The sequence below is a fragment of the Suillus discolor genome (assembly GCF_016758755.1).
Source record: "Suillus discolor strain FC423 chromosome Unknown F5147scaffold_3, whole genome shotgun sequence".
Taxonomy (NCBI): Eukaryota; Fungi; Basidiomycota; class Agaricomycetes; order Boletales; family Suillaceae; genus Suillus; species Suillus discolor.
Window position 1 is genome coordinate 313,275 of NW_024541250.1, and position 19,636 is coordinate 332,910.

A 19,636-nucleotide genomic window follows, 5' to 3' on the forward strand; every position below is an offset into this window, starting at 1 on the left:
GTTGAATAATACTGATTCCTTCCCGCTCCGGACATAATTTGCAGATATAAGTAGAGGCGATCTGGTAGTATAAGTGTGAGGTATAAAAGATGTTCCGATTCAGTCTGTGCCTAGTTCTCCTCAGTGTCGTTAACCTGAACCTCCTCAAGCTTCTCCTCGACCTCATCATCAATCCGTGGAGTTGCGCTACCCGAAGGAGTGAGAGCAGGTTCTAGAGGCTCGCTACCGCCGTTCGGTGGGGATACGGTCACGTTCCGCTTGCCATTAGGCTTGGCGCCATTCGTCAGACGTCGGATCTCCGCCTCGGCTTTGGCTATGTTTTCCGCTGTTTGACGAACTTGGTTAGCCTCAAACCAGGCTTTCTTTGTCTTCAGGTCCTCGATAACGCGAGGAACATCAGCCTGGTCCGTCGGAGGCGGTATAGATAGCGAAAGTAGAGCGGATAATTGGCCGTAAGGTAGATGAATGGCGCTGGTATCAGCTGGAGAGGTGGCTTTGGGGGTTTTCTTTCCTTTCTTCCCTTTCCCAACGAAATACGATTCTTCATCTTTCTTTTTCAGTGCCACCATGGTCTCCCCAACTGCATCCACCTGTCGAATCTCCAACTGCGGAACACCAGAAACATCGGATTTGGCTGGTACAGATGAGGATGACGACACTACATTGCCAGAGGACTTTCCAGAGAAAAAGTCAATGAGAGTCTGGCAATCTTCAATCTGCGTTTGGAATGCAGGCATTGACGCTTCTTCACGCAGACCGTCGGCGATTGCCAATTTCCTCTGTGCTTCTTCTGCATCACGTTGAGCACGAGCTTTCTCAAGACGTCGAGCGCGGTCCTCGTTCACCTTGGTCCAATACCGGTCATTCGCCTCCCGGAAATGATATGCTGCCTCACGCTTCTCATTGAAGAGAGCGTTTAGTTGTGCTTGAATACTGTCTCGTTCTTCAAAAAGCTTGTTTCGGCCTGCATACGCCTCGTCAGATTCCTTTTTGAGTTCGTCCAGTTCAGCTTTGATGGTATCAAAACGCTCAGATATTTCCTTGGACTCCGGGTCATCAAGCAGTTTCTTCAGTCGGTCGGCTTCTTGGCGGTCAGCTTCAATCGACTCTTGGTCTGCCTGGAACTTTTCGACCATTCTACGCGTCCGACGAGTCTGGCTGATCTCCTGAAGGGCACGCTTTTCATCCACAACTTTCATACTACCAGACTCCACTTGTTTTTCCAAGTTGCTGAGAAACAAGAAGCATCAGTAGAAGGCAGTGTGCTGTCAAGGGAGTAGGCATACCTGATATGAGCGTCGACATCTGCTGTGGTTTTGAATGGTGTTTTGCCACGAGCAGCTTGCAGGTCCTTTATCTGCATGGCACGTTTCGTCAGGAAATAGTGAATGTGGGTCGATACCAGGCGAACCTTTTTCTGAATACCATCTTGAATCGTTTTGAGCTGCTCGTGTGTCTTGCCTCGGTTTAACTTATTAGATGACTGTTGACCGCGTATGCTATCCAGTTCAGCCTTAAGAGCTGCCCGTTTGTCGTTTCCAGTATCAGACTTGTTCGTCGAAGATATTTTTGCCCGGACGGCAGCCTAAGCGTGGAGTTGTGATCATGAGTCTCGCACCGAGTAGGGAATCGAGTAAAGCGCGCACAAGTTTAGTCTGCAAGCCATCGATTTCAGTTCTGATTCTCTCTTGCTCTGCATCAAATGCAGCCTTGTCTGGCTTTCCAGTGCCTGTGACCATAGGCCCACTAAGGTCGGTTTTAGAAAAAGCGGGTGACGAGGGAACCGTAGAGTCAGGTGTCACTTTGGTACTGTGAATTTTAGCAGCACCGTTGCTGGCCGACGATTTAGATTTTTGAGCGGGCATTTTAGTAGGAAGAGATCGTAAGAACGGAAAGACCAAGCCAAGTGGGTAGAGCAAGTTGCACCTAGTTGTGTGTGTGTGAACTTGAGCGAGCGTTTTTATTTTATGTAGTCAAATTGCCGCCTCGAACTCCGGTTTCCGGAGACACGTTGACACCTAGTACTTGCGACGGTGCATACTCTTCTCATGCATGAATCCAAGATAATTAAAGAGGTATAAAATACACGATTGCCAACACAGGTAAAGTTAGAATACAATCTTGTGGTCTAGCTTTGCCACCTCTTTTCGACATTCTTCATACAACTCCCTGTAGTCATCGTCCTTCTCTGCCTCAGTATCTTTCTTTTGGGCTTTGCGCTTCTGGTCAGGGCAAATCATAACGCAACTTGTTGGTCGTTTTGTTGAGCTAGCATGGCCGAGCTCCTCCTTAGACGTCACAAAGACATATGGTATCTGAGCTTCTTCTGAGAGTACTGGGAGGTGAGATATTATATCTATGGGGTTGATATCTGCCGCCAACACAAGCAATCTAACAAGATATCAATTAATTGATTTGATCGATTGAAGACGAAAGAGCACGTACCCCTTTTCCCCTTTGCGAATGCCCTTAACGACTTCCTTTACACCTCTTTTAACTTGCCGTGCTTTCGAAGCTGAAAAATAATGAGCAGATGAACCAGAAAGCAAAAATAAGTAGGCGAACCCTTTTTGATCGTTTTGTGCAGCTTTTTCACAAGCTTTTTCTGCGCCAATGGCTGCGCAAGAGGAGATAAATCTTCCAATGGAATGGTGATTTCTCTCTCCTTCTTCGCTTTTTTCGGGGACTAATATGATATGCACATGAGGACACTTGGAAACATGCGAGGCACTCACCTCCGAGACATCAGCCATTTCTACATCTTCTGCATCTGCATCTGCCTCTGCATCATCAACTTTTGGCTTCTTCTCCTTTTTCTCTCGCTTCTCTGATTTGTCCTTGGGCATGTTGCGAGAGCTGACGCCGTAGCAAGGGGGGGATGCTGAAGACAAGAAAGTTCGTGACTTGACCAATAATCATTCGTCACAAGGTCAAGCTGTCACGCTTCATAATTCAACATATACTTTGAGATGGTACCCTCAAGCGAAACGTTTCCTACGGACTTGCAGTGACAATTATGTGTGTATGCGTTACTACTACTAGGTCCACCACCAATCACCGAGTATCAGTTTCATCATTTCCTGATGGCACATCACCACTGCCCCTGAGTAAGCTAAGCCAAATCCAATTCATCCCCCGTACTTCGGCGTCATACCACCAATTAAGAGCAATGGTAGTTGGGCCAGATTGCTGTACGTAGTGCCACCAACCAACTGGTAGGTACAACGTATCTCCTGCTTCGAGTGTGACATGCAGTGGATGAGCTTCTGGGGGCAGTGATCCAGGAAGATCCGGGTTGATCACCGAAGACCAGCGAACTTGAGGAGTATCTGAAGAAGGGATGACGCTCAGACAGTTACTATTGTCGGTATGACCGTAGACTGCGTGAGGATACATCCGTTCTGAGGCGAACTATAAGTGTGATTCGCATAGCATTGACAAGTCGTGTTACCGTGAAGACACCACCCTTCACAAGGTGGTAGAAGCGTGAAGTGTTTACTTCCACGTATCACAGTATATATATTCTCGTACGGATCTTGTCACCGTGTGAGATGCGGACGGGTCTAATGCGCGCCATTCAAAGGCCTAGTTATTACTTACCGCTATGTATACTGGTTATGCTTTTACTGTTCCCGATCCAAAGGTTTACGGCATCAGGATTTCTGCCTGTGTTCATATTATAAGTGAAAGGACTCGGCTTGTTTGAGTTCCCAACCTAGTGCTTCGGTGACCCATGGGATGTTACTTGGAACATCTTCCCTAAGGGCATCAAATTCTGATGAATCGTCATTTGGTGACTCGAAGAAACGGCTGGAATATATATTCCCATTTTGCGATTGGAGATAGGAAGCGGAGAGGTTATCACTGTTTTGTTCTGCTTGAAATGCGGATTAGCTCATGTTCAATTTTTAGGAGGTAAACGTGTGCAAGTGCCTGCATTAAGTTGTTCGAGGAGTTTCCCCATGGAAACTTTCTCGATAAAAGGCTCCACGAAAAAGAGCCTGCCCCCTGGGCCAGCTGCAATAGCGTCTGCTTGCCTGCTCTGCCCTCAGTCACAGAAGCGCTCAAAGAAATGAACACTCGCCCGTTTGGTGTGATTGCCACTGATATAATTCGGTCTTGTAGCTTGGTTTGCAAATAATCATCGGTCCATCGTTTCAAGGCTGGGATTTGGAAACCTGAACTTCATATCACGGGCTGTTCTAAGCTGTCTATTGACATGAGGGGACCTTTGATGACAACAGGCCTAGATATGTGGACTAGCTGTGCAAACTCCGCTGCTGTGGGAGGACTTTCGAGTGTTTGAATTGATGAGCCATTCATATCTAAGTAAATTTTAGCAAATAATCAATAAGATCAGCCTAAGAATGAATTCCGTTACCATGATACTCTTGTGATATCCACCTTACGATATCGTGGGTTAGACTCGGCGATGCTGCTTGATCCAACTCCAGGGCCATCTGTGAGGCTCTGCTCAAAGTCTGTGCCAGTAGTGTGGCTCGATCGCGTGAAAGTCCACAATTGCAAGATTGAGTGTTACTCGAAAAGGTAATTTCATAGTATTCGAGGTCACATGCAACGCGATCTTCGTGGTCAGACGCGTTTCCGAACTTTCGATCATTTCCGGTGCTCAAACTCAAACCCTGCACGCTCTTTGCACGCCTTCAACTCCCTGATCTTCACATGAGATGACTGAGAAACGCCAAAGCAGAGTTACACGAAGCACGCGTGCAAAGCAGGTACGTGTGGCATTCATGTGACCCGTTCCTGACGTTGAAGGCACGCAGGCATCCGCTCAGAAGACTCTGGACGACTTGTTCCAGAAGGATGAGGAAAAGAAACATTCGGAAGAAGGTTCGAAAGAACCGGATGGAGCCAATGCGTCATCTTCGATACATCCAGTAGACATCATAGTCATTGATGACGAACCAACCCCACCACGTCCTAAGGCACCCCGCAGAGCTATACGGGATTCTGTCCGTCAAAATCACAGTGAGTACTATTTGATATGAGCACTCTTCTTTATCATCTCAGTTTCACAGTCCAAGCGGTAAAATTGTTCCCTATTTTCGGGACTCCATCCATAACGCCCATGCAGTCTGCTCACTCAAATTCTACAACTGCGAGTAGAGACACCGGTGGAGATATTCTTATCGAACTATCTGAGGATGAACATCCACCGTCATCTCATCAGTCCTCTTCGTCACCTCCAGAAATGAATTCCCTTCACCAATCACCATCAATCACCGTTTTATCATGTATCGAGGACATAGACGTGCCAAATGATAGGTACAACATAGCCCTGGTACAAGCTACTGCACCAACAAGTCGTATATACGTTCCAGGGGAAGTCCATCCTCCCTTAAAGCGACAGGTGCTCCTAGGTGATATGACACCGGATGCGCCATATCCAAATAAGGAGACGCAACATGTTCGTGGACCGCAAAATACCTTTAGTCCGAGTTCGGAACCACCGAAACGTCACAAACGCAGTCCGCCAGATACCACAGACGATGTGTCTTTAAGTTTCCTTTCTTCTTTATCGCAGGGATACCAAGATCCTCCTCTTCAACAGTCGATTTTTCTCCGAATCTCCTCGCAGTCCGAACGTGAAGATTATCTTGGTATTGACGGGCCCCGTGATGCCGTATATTATCCCGCAATATCTAGATTTTTGAATGGCGAGGATTGTGCCAATCGGACAGCTTCTGTGCCGCCACAGCAAGAAATATGGACCACTCGCTTCCGCCCCAGGAAAGCGGATGAAGTGCTAGGGAATGAATCGCGTGCGTTGTATATTCGAGATTGGCTCAAAGCTCTCGAAATTCGGCTGCATGCTACAAACTCCCCTCCCGCGAAAAGTAGTGCAATTGTCACAGGCAGGCGGAAAGTCAAGCCTGACCCCCCCGACAGGGCGCCCAAGCGACCTCGTGTCATTCGAGCTGTGGCTAAAAAAAGAGGCAGGAAACGACGGAGGCTGGATTCCGAGGACGAGTTAGATGTTTTTATTGCTTGCAGCGAGGACGAAGACGATACGATCATGGATGCGCCAGAGGAAGAAACTGATGCCAATGATTTTGATTTTTGCCAGCGAACACTTTCGCGCCTCCAGCGAAAGGACACCTCTCGGCTATTAGAGCAACGTCCACCGACCTCAGATATTGGTATCGACAATATCCCGACCATTCCAAATTACCAATCCTCTGACGCTAATTTTACCGATACTCTAACGAACACACTTATTATAACTGGGCCTCCAGGGTGTGGGAAGAGCGCAGCAGTTTATGCGTGTGCAGACGAGCTGGGGTGGGAAATTTTCGAGGTCTATCCTGGAATTGGAAGACGCAGCGGCGCAAACCTCGATAACCTCGTTGGAGACGTGGGTAAAAATCACCTCATCCAACAGACGAGGCCAAAATACCGGACGGCAGCTGCACAGTGTGATACAAGAGCGAGCGCTGCTCTTTCGACGTTTTTCCCTAAAACAGGGAAAGCCAACCCCAAACCCTCGCCAACAGACTCAGATACCGAGCATCCTAGTGATGTTGACACACATGTCCTCGTGGATGCTGCCAGTGAGTCCCTGCAGGACACGGTGGAACCACCTGTAACCGTTGATGAACGAGTTGGCTCATTAAAAACAAATGGACCGGCGAAACCGTCTGCTACGGCTCGGCAATCACTTATTCTCCTTGAAGAAGTCGATATATTATTCAAGGAAGACGCTGGCTTTTGGCCGGCAGTGGTAGACTTGATCAAGGAGTGCCGCCGGCCCGTGATCATGACATGCAACGGTACTTGTGCTCTAATCATGTCGACTTTTCCAGAACTCAAACTCGCCTTGACAGACATTAAACTTGTCCCCGTTGCGGATCTTCCTTTGCAGTCCGTTCTGACGTTCCAACCTTGCCCTTCCGAGCCCGCTGTCACGTTTTTGCAATGCTTGTGTGCAACACAAGGATACGCTATCCCAAGAGATAAGTTAATCCAGCTTTACGAAACCACGTACATCGTGCAGAGTATGGATCTTCCAGACGCGCCGCTCAACCCCAGAACCGAACCACTACCACCACCGGATCTCAGGCGATCTATTACCCAGTTGCAATTGATTTGTACTGACGCCACCCACGAAGCTAAGGTCCCTCAAGAAGCACAGGGGGCCGCTGAAAACATTCCGTCACTCCCTATGACAATTTCCGCCCAAAGCGGTGCTGATGTTTCTGAGACATCGACGGAAGAGCTGTGGCGATGGGTTTCCACTTACACGGATTGTGTTTCGTATACCGACAGCTATCTCTGCAGGGCACCATTAGATGGACATGAGGTGAGGGCCACAAAGCACATTTTTCCCGCCGCTTTTCTAACAGTTCACCATTCGAGGCCCTGTCATACAACCTATCTGAATCTTTGCTTGACGATGAATTGGGACACGCCACACTAATCCGGCCGTCCCACGTCTCTGACACGAGAGATGGACTTGCCTTCTATCACAATGATGAGCTCATTGTGCAGGACGCCATCCACCTTTCACGTGGTAAACACGAGGTTTCGGGTGCTATTCCGATCACAACGTCGATCAACCCCGCGGCTAGTGGTTCTAATACTGACATGGAAACAAGGCTCTTCCGAGCTCGCGTGGAGCATCAAGCACAGATGCTAACCGCATTGCAGGATATCGTTCAACCACCCGCACCTCTCATGCCCCAGAGCAGCGTGTACCTTGATTACATACCGTGGGTGAGATTCATGGTTAATGTGGATGATATTCTTGAGCGATTAGCGTGGGATGAGATGGAGAAGGTGAAGTCTGGGAGATTAACAAGGAATAGTATGAAGGCGAGACATATACGGACTATTGATTTAAGAGAGGATCAACATCAGGCGCTGGTTTGTACTAGAATCCAGGGGCTCGAGGAGGATTGATGGAAATGGTGGATAGTTTACGAGAGTTGCTGTGTTGTAGCCCTGCGATAGCCTGCGATGTGTGATGGTATACCCAGGCATTTTACCGGTGTTGTAAACTTTCCCTCCTTGCCAACTGAGTGAGCAGAGAAAGGTTTCATAAAAGCTGAAAAAGGAATAAATCTTGGCAAACTCACTCGTTAATTTAGCCTTTTTGGAGGTGTGCGTTGCCACGTGCTCGTAACCCACGTTGCTGTACGCCGTATCTGGTAACTGAGTTTTAGTTCTATAACGTCGACATTCACAAAGTCATTCACATCGACCATCCTTAGGCCGTCTCTTAACTACTCTTCAACATCCTATTTACACAGGCATAATGCCTGCATCTACAACGACTGCTACGATCAAGCACGTCAATCTCTTTTCCCAACCAAAGGATAACACCGACGGCACCCCTGCACTGAAAGATGTATCCAGACATTCCCCACTCATTTCTCTTCCTCCTCTCGATTATTTACAACAGCATCGTAGGGGCTCTATCACAGATCCATCTCTACACGCTGCCTCGGCAAACTCGTCTGCAGCTTCCCGTCATATAGATGGTATTGATTTTGCTTCCCGTGCTATCATCCATGTCCGTCGCTAATGCCCCGGCATCCTCTCAGGACCACGTCCAGCTGCTAACTACACTTTCGGTGATGGCGGAGGCTCAATACACAATTCCGAGTCTTCAAGTAAACAAATGCGCAAGATATTGCGTTCCCCATCTGCAGAATGGGAGCCTGCAAAGGGTATTGCACCTCTACAGACATCACTTCCTCCAAACGGGGGAACTAGTGAGTTTGAAGTATCATTTGTTGTACGCATCTTGTGAACATAGAGGTGGTAACGTTGTCAGAAACCACCGATCACATGAACGTGGACAGCAGTAATGAGAAACAATCGCCCAGAGTTAATACACGACAAGCAGACGACAGTGATCACAGTTCACGAAGGCAATCGATTGCTGTAAGTCATCGACGTCACATTCGAAAACCAGATTTTGACAGATCTACAGAATTCTTCGGATTCCCAAATGCCACACGGAACGAAACGAAAGACGTCTACTTACAGAGAAGCCGATACAAGTGACGACACAGATTCGCAACTGGTAGGACCTGGGGTACCTAGTCCCATGAACATCGATTCAGAAGGACGCGCACAAAAACGGCGAGGATCGACCATTGAAATGAGCAGGATAGCCCAGCTGAGCATATATGACCAGAGGCGACATTCAGTGCATTCTGGAGCGATAGCGTCAAGGGCGAGCACAGGAGTATCAGGAGGAAATGGGCACTGGTGGTTGAATGAGAGACGGGATTCCTTACCACCGTCGTTCCCAAACGGGACCACTAGTGGCTACCCCTCGGCATTATCCGGCGATCAGCCACATGGTCGACCTGCTGCACCCTCGACGCCAGGCAGCATGGCGACTTTCGCGTGGTCTGCAGCACAACACCCGGACGGTTCGCAAGATCCTAATATACAGCACCACCCCCGTTCTTTCGAAACACAACCTATGCAGATGACCATGATGCCCCCGATGACATTCCCGCCAGACAGGCGGATGTCAGTGCCAGAAAGCTCGACTTCTACAATAGGACCGACAAGAAATATCCGTTCGCGGTCCCGACCTCCATCGCGTCAATTACGCGAAAATAGCCAGACTGTCACTCCTGCTATAGGGCCTGCGCCACCTGCGGAGGAGCCTTGTTCGGCTCCTTCTCCGTCATCTAGCCTGAAACCGCCGAAGGAGCCGGGATCTACACCTTACTCTCGTTCACCCGAGCTGCGAGTTTCGCATAAGCTTGCCGAGCGAAAGCGACGGAAAGAAATGAAAGACCTATTTGATGAGCTGCGGGACCAGCTGCCCGCAGATCGGGGCATGAAGGCGAGTAAATGGGAAATACTTAGCAAAGGTATGCAGACCGGGTCTCTACACGCGCACGGCAATCCTTGACATAACGTATGCAGCTATCGACTTTGTTACCAATTTGAAACAAAGTCACCAAGACATGGTTCGTGAGATCGAGATGCTGAGACACGAGCTGGAAAGCATGAGACAAGGCATACCATCTTTTGGTCCAGGAGCACCACCCCACGCTATGGTGTATGGACAGGGCGCACCAGTTCCAGGACCATATCCACCACCTCCAGGAGCGATCTCTCATCCTCCACCGCACACGCATCAGCAACCGCCCCATCCGCCTCAGCCCCGACCACCATCGTCGGAGAATCCATATCCGGCAGCACCCACCACCCTTTCTTCAGCTCCAGCAGGAGCACCACCAGCGCCAACCACCAATGGTGTGGCGAGCATACCAACGAACAAATCAGAGGTACAGCCGATGTAGTTGGTAGACCTATCCTGGCCTCCCCTGGCCTCTTTCCCTCTGCTGAATCCTACGATTTCTTTAAGTTACGAGCTTGTGATTAGCATGGTTGTTCTCATTTTTATGGACAAGTTTTCACGATCACATGAAGTGTACATAGTCTTCTCCTTAGGTTATCCTCTCCTCGCAATTGTTATGATGACTATCAAGCATCCTTCATATCATCATCTGCATGATCAGGTATAGGAGAAAGACGTTAGCGCTGCGAACCATGCCTTATGTCAGCATGTGAGCCTTGTTCTCCAACACTGGTTATTGCTGCTCGCTTGTGAAAACAAAACTGTATACATGCTCTCTGGTGATTCTGTCCTTTCCGCTCGTTAACTCGTGGCTGTCCCAGTCGTCTACTGCGCTGATTAACTGATACCACCATCAAGACTCGTCTTCAAGCCGTCTTTCCAATGCCCCCAAAATCGGCTGAATCTCTTCTATTTCACAAGAAGAAGGTAATAAAGAAGGAGCCCTCTACACCGTCGACGACTTCACAAGGCTCTCAACTATCCCAATCACAGCAATCTCAGTCACAGCAATCTCCCCGCAAATCCGTTACTCCCCGCGTACAGCCTACCCCACCTGCCGGTGATGCAGATGACAGTTCTAAGCTCCCGGATGGCGAGTTTTCCGAATTCAAGCTTATGTCCTCTGCTCTCAATGGATGGAAGTATGATGTTATGAAGTTTGATTCGAGAAAGACTGTAGACATATCAACTTGGGAGGAACCGATAAAGTTGAACAGGAAGGAGTTGAGAAGGGAGGAGGCCGGTCCATCTCAGGTGCCTACGGGACATATGCTGGGGCCTGACGGAAAGCCTGTTATTGGTTCGGATGGGAACATCGTCATGGTTGATGCGGATGGTCGGCCGATAGCAAAGGACAGTGGTGAGACTCAGTCGAAGGACAAGGACAAAGGCAAAGCTGGTGGGCGGAAGAAATTTCAGAAGAAGACACGGCAAGTGTTCTTAGTGCCTGAGGCAACCCGTCAGCTGCGACGCGAGGAGCGTTACCCCTGGGTGATGGAGGACGCAAAGCAGAACGAGATGTGGGTAGGGAAACTGGAGGAGGTGGCGAGGGCCGAGACACACGCTCTCTTTATGCCAGCTGCACAAGAATTCTTCAAATTCGTACCTGCCCATCGCTGGTACAAGTTCCAGAAGAAGCCTAAACATCATGTCCCTGGATTAGAGGAGGCGGAGGCTCTGGTATTTTGTTCACTGTATATGCATCGCTGTAATCTGACGCTTCCCCTTAGATGGCCAAGATTCAAAAGAACAAGGACCCGGAACGTTGGCTGCTGCACCGGAGAAAAGGGCAAGCACCCTCGTCAGCAACATCAGAAATGTTCAAAGCGGAGGCGGAAAACCGTGTCATATCTGGCAGCTCGTCTTTGGTCTACTCGTCTGGACAAAGTCGAGCTATGGGTGGACGGGCACTGCGGACAACGAACCGCGGGGCTCAGGGTGGTGGCGATGACGACGACGAAGGTGGTCCTAGAAGAAAGAAGGAGGAGAATGACATGGAAGGAGACTTGGATGAACAGCTTTTTGATGATGAGTTTGCGGATGATGATGAAGCAGGTCCTGCCGATATGGACGAAGAGGAGGCCAAAGAGTTAGAGGTATGTCAACCCTTCGGTATTCCCATTATAGCGCTGACATTCACACAACAGGAACGCCTCAAACGAGAGTATAAAAGTGCCAACAAGACCCGCGAAGGCTATGTCGATGAGTCGGAGTCTGAGGATGGGGAGAGCCAGCTGACGAAAGATGGCAAATCTTTGAAGAAACTCATGCGCAAGCTGGAGAAGAATGCAGCATACGATAGCGATGAAGAGCGTAATCCATATGCGAGCTCAGTGTGTCCCTTTCCTTACTTCTGTGTATGCGTGCTAATACTGCGGCAGAATGACGAGGAAGAGGAAGAAGAACCAATTCCTCCTCAAGAGCCACCCCAAGAGACTAAATCTCGATCAGCTTCCCAACAACCAACCCCGAAACCATCGCAGCCGCCTGCCAGCACTGCTCAAAACGGTTCTGCTGTTGGCTCTCGCGCTACTTCACCGGCGCCTGCGAGTATGGGTGGTCATTCTGTTGTTGCAAAACGCGCCACAAGTCCCAAAGCACCGAAAGTTAAGACAACTTCTACGAACAACGGTCGCGTAACTAGCGGTCAGGGTACTGGAAGTAGGGCAACCAGCCCTGTCACTGGTAGCAGAGCAACTAGTCCTTCACCTCTAGCTAAGGGTCCAGGAAGCCCGACGCCAAATGGACAGCCAACGTCGAACAAACGCAAGGCCACTGACGACCTCAGCGCTAATGCACCGTCGGCGGGCGCTGTAGTGAATGGTGCACCGAAGCCGAAGAAACGGAAACCGCTTCCCACTGGCCCACCCCCGGAAGGTGAATTGGAGGAGAAGATGCTCGTCAAGTGGTTACAGAATACGCCCAACGCGACAACGCGGGACTGTATCCAGCATTTCACGCCTTACTTGACTACAGATGCGAAGAAGGCAAAGTTTACAGCGATGGTGAAGGAGGTCGCTCAGTTGAGGGGGGGTATCTTGATCTTGAGGAATAGCGAGGCTTCTGCAGCTGCCTCGCCGACATCTTAACTCACTGTGACTTGAGGGATTGTACTTTAGATTTCTGTGAACGACGCCGTCGTGCTCTGGATTGATCTAGGTCCTATGAGGTTTTATACAACTGGTTTAGTCGGATAGCCCTGGGGATAACCCAACTGGAAGAAAAACTGCATCACATTTATGCTCGAGGTCGGTCGACATTCTTCTAGTGTATATTATAGTGATTCTCATGGTCCTCCGTAGGCAAGTAGGTATTTAATTTGTGACCTGGCGGGAACCAATCATATTGCAACATTAATTGTGACAATCGGGTCATAACTTACTGAGACTCGTCGGCATCTCCGCAGGCATACTGAGCAGATCACAACGTTCGAGATGAGTTAATTCACTTTCTACTGGACAATGATACTGCCTTGCTCGCCTGTTTTCAAAGGTCAGGCGAGACGTCTACTACTGTCGAGCAACTCTGGGCCAACACCGTCATGACCAGCGTCGTGCACAAAGATCAAATGCCAAAAAAGGAAGTTAGTATTCGTTGTTGGGCGGCTAACCAGCAGAATTCCTTTACCTGCCGCATAAAATGGGCAGCTTGGTTTGTCTTCCTCATTCTCTCTTTCTTCTTCCTTCCATCATCTCGCCGTTTCCTTCACACCCACTACTATACATTACCCTCTTTTTGTTCGTCTTCTACATATCGCCATGTCACGTCTCTCTACTATCCTCCTCCTCGCCACCACTGCCGTCTATGCGTCCGTCACCCCCGCTCACGAATCTCATACCGAGAACAAGCTCCCTAGTAACAGGTGGTATCATGAAGACGATCATCCAGTACACGCCCTCTTCAAGCGTGGACCAGTCAGCGATGGTATTATTTATCCCGCAATAGGAACGCCAGGCAAGCCTTTGTATTTAATTTTCTTCACTCCCGCTTACTCAACACGTATGTTCAGATTGGTCCGCTGGCTTCCCCCCAGCTACTGCGGATACTACGACGCTCCCAAAGGCTTGGGTGGATGCTCTTAACGCAGCCGCCGCCGCGGGCAAGATTCCCGATATTCCCCAGTCTACAAGTACCAATGGACTGGATCCCGTATACCCCTCTGGGTATGACCCATCAAGCGCTACCGTTTGCTCCTCAACTGCCAAGTGTGTCACGCCAGGTGACGTGTGGGACGCTCCGCCAGGTGTTATCGCCCTTAGTTTTGACGATGGCCCGCAACCGGTACGTACCTAGTTATTGGATGCGTTACTCAAACGATAGCTGATAATTCGCGCATCGTTCAGGCATCAGATCAACTGTATCAGTTCCTCGCTAGTCACTCGGAACATGTGACGCACTTCTTCATCGGCACCAACATTCTCCTGTATCCCGACCAGTTCAAAACCGCATTCGAGACGAACCAGGATGATATCGCCGTTCACACTTGGACTCATCCATACATGACCACCAAGTCGAACCTCGAGGTTGTCGCTGAGATCGGATGGACGATGGAGCTTATCCACAACTCGACGGGCGGGCGTATCCCCAAGTACTGGAGGCCGCCTTACGGTGACTCCGATATGCGCGTCCGGGCTGTTGCAAAGGAGGTGTTCGGGCTCACAACCGTCATCTGGAATCAAGAGTATGTGATTTTACTGAAAATGAGTTCATTTTTACCGATACCGACTTCAATCTAGCACTGATGACTGGACCTTGAGCGAGCCTGTCCCATTGACCACGCCAGAGAAAATCCAACAGCAGATGACACAGTGGTTGACTGGTATGTTGTTGTCATCGTCTGCGGTGTCTGATACTGATTGTGCCATGTAGGTCCAAAGACCCCCGGACTTGTCATTTTGGAACACGAGTTGTCTGATCTATCCGTCAAGTCATTCATAGACGCATACCCGATGATGGTTTCAAACGGCTGGACGAGGTTATCTCTTGCTCAGTTAGATGCTGGTTCAGTCTACCAGAACGCCTGGAACTCAACATCACAAGTCATCCCAGCAAAAGTAGGCGACTTGGCCGTCAAGCCCCCGGCCCGCGCCAGCACTACCGGTGCAAAACCGACGGCAACCACTACGAAAATGTAAGCTTATTTTTCTTCAGTGTCGACGCAACTGATTATATGACAGGCCGACTTCGTCCTCGCTGTCATCTGGAAAACCTGCCTCTTCCAATAAGCCTCTTGGCAACCAAAAGAGCGGGGCGACTCACTTCAACGCTGCGTCCCTTGCACTTTCTGGCGTCATCGCAGTCATTATCGCAGCTGCAGTTGGAATTATCATGGCATAAGTGTACCGGATTGCAAGAGACATTCATGGACTTCGCACATTACTATCCTACAATTGTACAACCGTGCACAATCCGGTTACATTATATTACATCTTATTATTTTTGGCGAACATGGATTATTCACACAATCATATGGGATCTAAGCGTGTTACTGCCTGGCGCGCACTATGTCTTCTTTGCATCGGCAGCCTTAACGTAGCGGTCTTATGAGCAAATCATCTTGGGAAGAATAGCGTTACAGTAGGTCACTTCCTCGACGTCGCAGTCTTCAACATTGTTTTATCTAGTTGTTCAAGACTTTCATCAAGACACATGATGTAGTACAACAACAGGTAATACTTGGAAGATGCCACATAGTGAGATATTTGTGTACAGCCGAAATTTGCTAAATTACATGTACAGAAAAGGGTGATCGTGAAGGTCGTTCAACAATTCGTAAAAGAATGAGGAACATGAAAAGACTTCATGAACGAGCGAACTCAAGAAAGCAGCATGGAAGGAGGTCGACTCAATCAGCGTGAGCGCGCGGGTGACGTGCTCAATGTAAGGGCTGTATGCAATGAAGACAATAAGACTCTGTCAAAACGTAGTCCGTAGTACAGTCCTGAAGTTCAATTACGACAAAATGCTGGGCCACTTGATTCGCAGGCCCTCCAACCAACGCATGTAGAGCAACTCAGAGATAGGTGACTTTCGGACGGGTGATCCAGAGCCGTCAGCTTTGAGGGAGTGTGATGATGAGGTGCTCGAGTCCATGGGGAGTCCACTGATATCTTCCTGGACTTCGGTGACCACAAGGCCTTTTGCGGTCATCTCGCTCTTCCGGATGACGCGTTTGTGAGGAAATAGTCCCCGAGATGTTTGAACGTATTGCCGGACAGAGGGGTTTCTAGCACATTTTGAAAATAAATGAACGGAAATCTCAGTTCAGCTAGTGGATACGCACTCGTTGATACCGGAGAGCATGTCGAGAATGACGCTGTAAGATAGGGCAGGATTCGCCTCTCTCAATTCGGCAAAGCCACGAGAGATCATACTGAGTGACTCGATCTCTCGAGCATCCATGTCATCTCGGATGGCCTGTCGTGTATTGTTATACTTTTGTAGTGGTATACTTGGGAATAACTCACATTTTGGAGAACGGGGAGGACGACATCATCAATCATGACCCTTCCCGCCCGCTCAGCATCAGATACCCTCCGCTTGAATGACGAAGAAGGCCGATCTTTAGATGGAGTAGTAGGGGATGATGGCGAAGTTTCTCTACTCCTAGTCCCGACGTACTCTGCAGATAGTCTCAGAGAACCAGCTGCGTCGACTCTTTTGACAGGTCTGATGGTGTCTACGCCAGAACCTAGATCTGCTTCCCGCATGATAGTACCAGCACCAGTCATCTTGTGTCTTGCAGCGTACGAAGACCTCATTGCCGAGCGAATGGAGCCGGTGTATGCGGGAGGTGAGCCCAAAGGCGTTTCATCATCTGCAGGGTGGGTAATTTGGGATGGCGGTGTTCTTGGTTCGGCACCATCGACAGACTCGCTTTCTGAACCTTCTTCAGCAGCGAGAAGCGCTGAAATGTCTGGTTCATCGAGAGGAGTCTTGATGGCAACAGTGGAGTGCGCTGCACCAATGTTTATTCCGATTCCCCCAGAACCGGACGGAGCGCTTCCATTAATAGCTCCTCCTGTTTCAATCGAGCCCTCGTCATCCTCGTATATCGAGCGTTCCTCGTCACCCATGTCTTCATCGTCCATGTCAGGCACCAAATCCTTGGCAACACTACTAAATGTACCCATAATGGAGGTCGACTTGACGGTGTCGAAGTTCCAGTCACTTCGAATTGTGTCGTTGCTCTCCCACATTGCTGTGCCACGAATAGTCGCTTGGTATGCTGTAGGCTGACCTTTCTGTGGCGACTTGGCACGGAACTCCTGGTACCTCTCGACCAACTCTGTGAGATACGATGTCTTCTTTGCGCTTTTGATAAATCTATGTTGCAAAAGTTCCTTGGCTGTAGGACGCTACAGCGACTGTCAGGGCATTTCAAGCACTGGACAAACAAATCCGAACTCACATCAGCAGGGTCTTTCGTCAAACAGAGTGATACGAATTCCTTGAATGCGGCAGAGAATGAACCTTCAAGGACTGGTGGTTTCGCCTTTGGAATAAGGAAGAGAACCCGCATGGGGTGATACTCGGCCAGTGGCGGCTCTCCTTTCGCCATTTCTATAGCTGTGATACCTAAACTCCACATATCCGCCTTCGCGTCGTAACCCGCCTGTCGGATGACCTCCGGTGCCATCCAAAATGGAGTACCCACGAATGTGTGTCTCAGCGTGCTGGTTAGTTGTGCCGCCACTCCGAAATCGGCAAGTTTGACCTTTCCACTAGCAGAAAGTAAGACATTGGCAGCTTTGATGTCACGATGGATGGTGCCTTCCGCGTGCAAATAATCGAGACCTAACAGAAGCTCCCGACAAACAACTGCGATGTGCGCTTCAGAGAACACGCCGCCTTTCAGGAGGTCAAGACATGATCCCCCAGCCAGGTACTCCATGACGATCCATAGCTTGTAAGCAACAACGAATGACCCGTAATAACGGGTGACGTATTCCGAATCACATTGAGCGAGACTGGCAATTTCTTGCTGAATTTCCGAGATATCATCATCAGAGTCTTCTAAATCTATTTCAAAGATAAAGAGATTAGGCTCCAACACAATATCAAGCCCGGCAAGCTACACACCAATCTGCTTGATAGCAACTATCTGCTTTGTTTCGTTGTGCATAGCCTTGTATACGACCCCGAAGCTGCCTGTTCCCAGCTTCTCGATGAGCGTATACTGACAGGCCGGGTTGTTGCTTGGAACGGGGTAAGGCTCCCTGGGATACATCTCCCTATCCTGGTTTGTCTGTGGCGACATCGAGCACGAGCGAGAGGCCAACTGTCCATTACTGAGGTTAGTCAACGAGAGATTTCTGAGGCGACTACCAGGCAACATGGTGTGGACAGAGCGCTGACAGGGCCTAACACATGGGGCAACAGGTTGCTGTGTGACATCAACTCATGTCGAACAAAATTAAGAAGACTTGCTCCACACGTGTTCGGGGGATCCCCGTCCAAGTCTGTGAAAGGACTGGATAGAGTAGATAGGGAAGAAACGGACTGACCAAGTACGGGAAAGGACTTTGATGTCGTTACCCTTGATGTCAGGCTAACTTGATTGTCGCAAGTGCACGAGGAAACTGCAAGGCTCCTTGCTTATTATGATTCTAAGATTGGTTTGAAATGAACTTTGGATCTCCAGCACCTACTACGACTTGACCTGAGTATGGAGTGGCGATGGAGTATTGTATAGTTTCGTGAGAGCAGTTGAAGATCCATCATGGATACAACAAACACGAGGCCGTAATATTGTCACGACACCAACTGGGATCATTGACCCGGGGATGTTGTGATTGTGGAAGAGCGCTCACGTGCACGTGTCCCAGGTAGTACCGATCATACAATAGTCAAGCCACAATAGGTGCATTTGTCTCAAAGAAGTATGCTGGATCAACTTCCAGGGAAAGGAGTCATGGCATAGCATGCATGTCGAGTTGATCAAGGCGTAGGGCATACAAATATAAAAATGCAAAAACAGAAAATCTCCAGCATGATGACGGGCCCTCTCACACCCAGCCAACAACACATTCACGCTTATGCCTTGACGGCATATTTGCGAATGGGGAAGTGTGTCTCCTTCTTCTTTTGCTTAAGCGTCTTCAATGATTCCTCGTGCTAGTGCAGATATGTGGCATAAGTTAAGCATATCTTGCATAGCGACTCTATGCGCACCTTGGTCAGTCTCCGTCTAATAGCGCGTGTCTTCTTTGGCCGGAGATCAAGAGGGAGGAATTTCTTGTTCTTGTAGAATTCCCGGAGGTTTTGGCGTTGCTTCTGGTTTATCACAGTCAAGACCCGTGCAATCGACTTGCGCACAATGTTGCTAGTTAAGTTAGTCCTTTCGCACCGAACATTTAAGAATTTCAAACGTACATTCTGGTGAGTTTTGAGGCCGAGCCACCAAGAATCTTCTGTACGCGCAGCGAAAGAAGCTCGGTCTTGAGCTCATTAAGTTGCTTGGTCAAGTCGGTCTTCGACCTGTGTATATCACGCAACAAAACGTTCTGCAATCAGCGCAATCTCTCGCATTGGCATTATAGGCTCACTTTGACTGGAGCTCGTAGGCCTTGACTTTGCTGCTGGGCATTTTGAGGGATGTCTGTACAATGAAATGAAAGATAGTTAGCACCGAGTCTAAGAGATCGACCAAACAGATGCGGAAAAGAGCGGGACGAGACCGATATGCCTGGAAACGGTCCAGGATGCCTCAAGAACATGGTCGAGCACCATAACGACTAGACATTTACCTTGAGGGGGCTGTCGTACGGTACGTCCGCGACG

The 19,636-nt window shown here is 49.2% G+C and overlaps 8 protein-coding genes across 8 annotated transcripts; 3 read left to right on the forward strand and 5 right to left on the reverse strand.

Annotated features, from left to right (window-relative positions):
- Positions 1–110: 110 nt before the first annotated feature.
- Positions 111–1,739, reverse strand: F5147DRAFT_647882 (uncharacterized protein; the record flags this gene model as incomplete). Its single annotated transcript, XM_041433249.1, has 4 exons — positions 111–1,230; positions 1,287–1,357; positions 1,412–1,585; positions 1,647–1,739. The coding sequence occupies 4 exons, from the start codon at positions 1,737–1,739 to the stop codon at positions 111–113; spliced, it is 1,458 nt and encodes a 485-aa protein (XP_041298848.1).
- Positions 1,740–2,043: 304 nt separating this feature from the next.
- F5147DRAFT_666598 (RNA-binding protein) lies at positions 2,044–2,884 on the reverse strand. Its single transcript, XM_041435171.1, has 4 exons — positions 2,736–2,884; positions 2,566–2,686; positions 2,446–2,515; positions 2,044–2,391 (listed from the first exon to the last, which is right to left on the reverse strand). Exons 1-4 carry the CDS (start codon positions 2,844–2,846, stop codon positions 2,109–2,111), a joined length of 585 nt encoding a protein of 194 aa, XP_041298849.1. The 5' UTR covers positions 2,847–2,884; the 3' UTR covers positions 2,044–2,108.
- A 73-nt stretch (positions 2,885–2,957) lies between these two features.
- Positions 2,958–4,550, reverse strand: F5147DRAFT_666601 (cupin-like domain-containing protein). The gene is made up of 8 exons (XM_041435172.1): positions 4,382–4,550; positions 4,230–4,325; positions 4,085–4,178; positions 3,934–4,037; positions 3,716–3,874; positions 3,601–3,666; positions 3,452–3,535; positions 2,958–3,401 (listed from the first exon to the last, which is right to left on the reverse strand). Exons 1-8 carry the CDS (start codon positions 4,458–4,460, stop codon positions 3,055–3,057), a joined length of 1,029 nt encoding a protein of 342 aa, XP_041298850.1. The 5' UTR covers positions 4,461–4,550; the 3' UTR covers positions 2,958–3,054.
- An 839-nt stretch (positions 4,551–5,389) lies between these two features.
- F5147DRAFT_565197 (uncharacterized protein) lies at positions 5,390–10,295 on the forward strand (the record flags this gene model as incomplete). Its single annotated transcript, XM_041430747.1, has 9 exons — positions 5,390–6,539; positions 6,627–6,794; positions 6,849–7,324; positions 7,381–7,891; positions 8,235–8,540; positions 8,568–8,772; positions 8,829–8,910; positions 8,960–9,860; positions 9,916–10,295. 9 exons carry the CDS (start codon positions 5,390–5,392, stop codon positions 10,293–10,295), a joined length of 4,179 nt encoding a protein of 1,392 aa, XP_041298851.1.
- A 267-nt stretch (positions 10,296–10,562) lies between these two features.
- Positions 10,563–13,216, forward strand: F5147DRAFT_602491 (uncharacterized protein). Its single transcript, XM_041432259.1, has 4 exons — positions 10,563–11,533; positions 11,584–11,949; positions 12,001–12,186; positions 12,235–13,216. Exons 1-4 carry the CDS (start codon positions 10,736–10,738, stop codon positions 12,940–12,942), a joined length of 2,058 nt encoding a protein of 685 aa, XP_041298852.1. The 5' UTR covers positions 10,563–10,735; the 3' UTR covers positions 12,943–13,216.
- Positions 13,217–13,614: 398 nt separating this feature from the next.
- On the forward strand, positions 13,615–14,976 carry F5147DRAFT_800909 (carbohydrate esterase family 4 protein; the record flags this gene model as incomplete). Its single annotated transcript, XM_041443274.1, has 5 exons — positions 13,615–13,777; positions 13,863–14,134; positions 14,197–14,534; positions 14,590–14,672; positions 14,723–14,976. Coding segments are annotated over 5 exons (1,110 nt in total), but the record flags the coding sequence as incomplete, so codon positions are not given.
- Positions 14,977–15,529: 553 nt separating this feature from the next.
- Positions 15,530–18,433, reverse strand: F5147DRAFT_185873 (kinase-like domain-containing protein). Its single transcript, XM_041428458.1, has 6 exons — positions 18,361–18,433; positions 17,936–18,134; positions 17,265–17,875; positions 16,321–17,211; positions 16,137–16,270; positions 15,530–16,079 (listed from the first exon to the last, which is right to left on the reverse strand). Exons 2-6 carry the CDS (start codon positions 18,111–18,113, stop codon positions 15,806–15,808), a joined length of 2,088 nt encoding a protein of 695 aa, XP_041298854.1. The 5' UTR covers positions 18,114–18,134; positions 18,361–18,433; the 3' UTR covers positions 15,530–15,805.
- Positions 18,434–18,687: 254 nt separating this feature from the next.
- F5147DRAFT_602500 (60S ribosomal protein L35) lies at positions 18,688–19,636 on the reverse strand. Its single transcript, XM_041432260.1, has 5 exons — positions 19,603–19,636; positions 19,402–19,454; positions 19,229–19,333; positions 19,028–19,178; positions 18,688–18,970 (listed from the first exon to the last, which is right to left on the reverse strand). Exons 2-5 carry the CDS (start codon positions 19,440–19,442, stop codon positions 18,890–18,892), a joined length of 378 nt encoding a protein of 125 aa, XP_041298855.1. The 5' UTR covers positions 19,443–19,454; positions 19,603–19,636; the 3' UTR covers positions 18,688–18,889.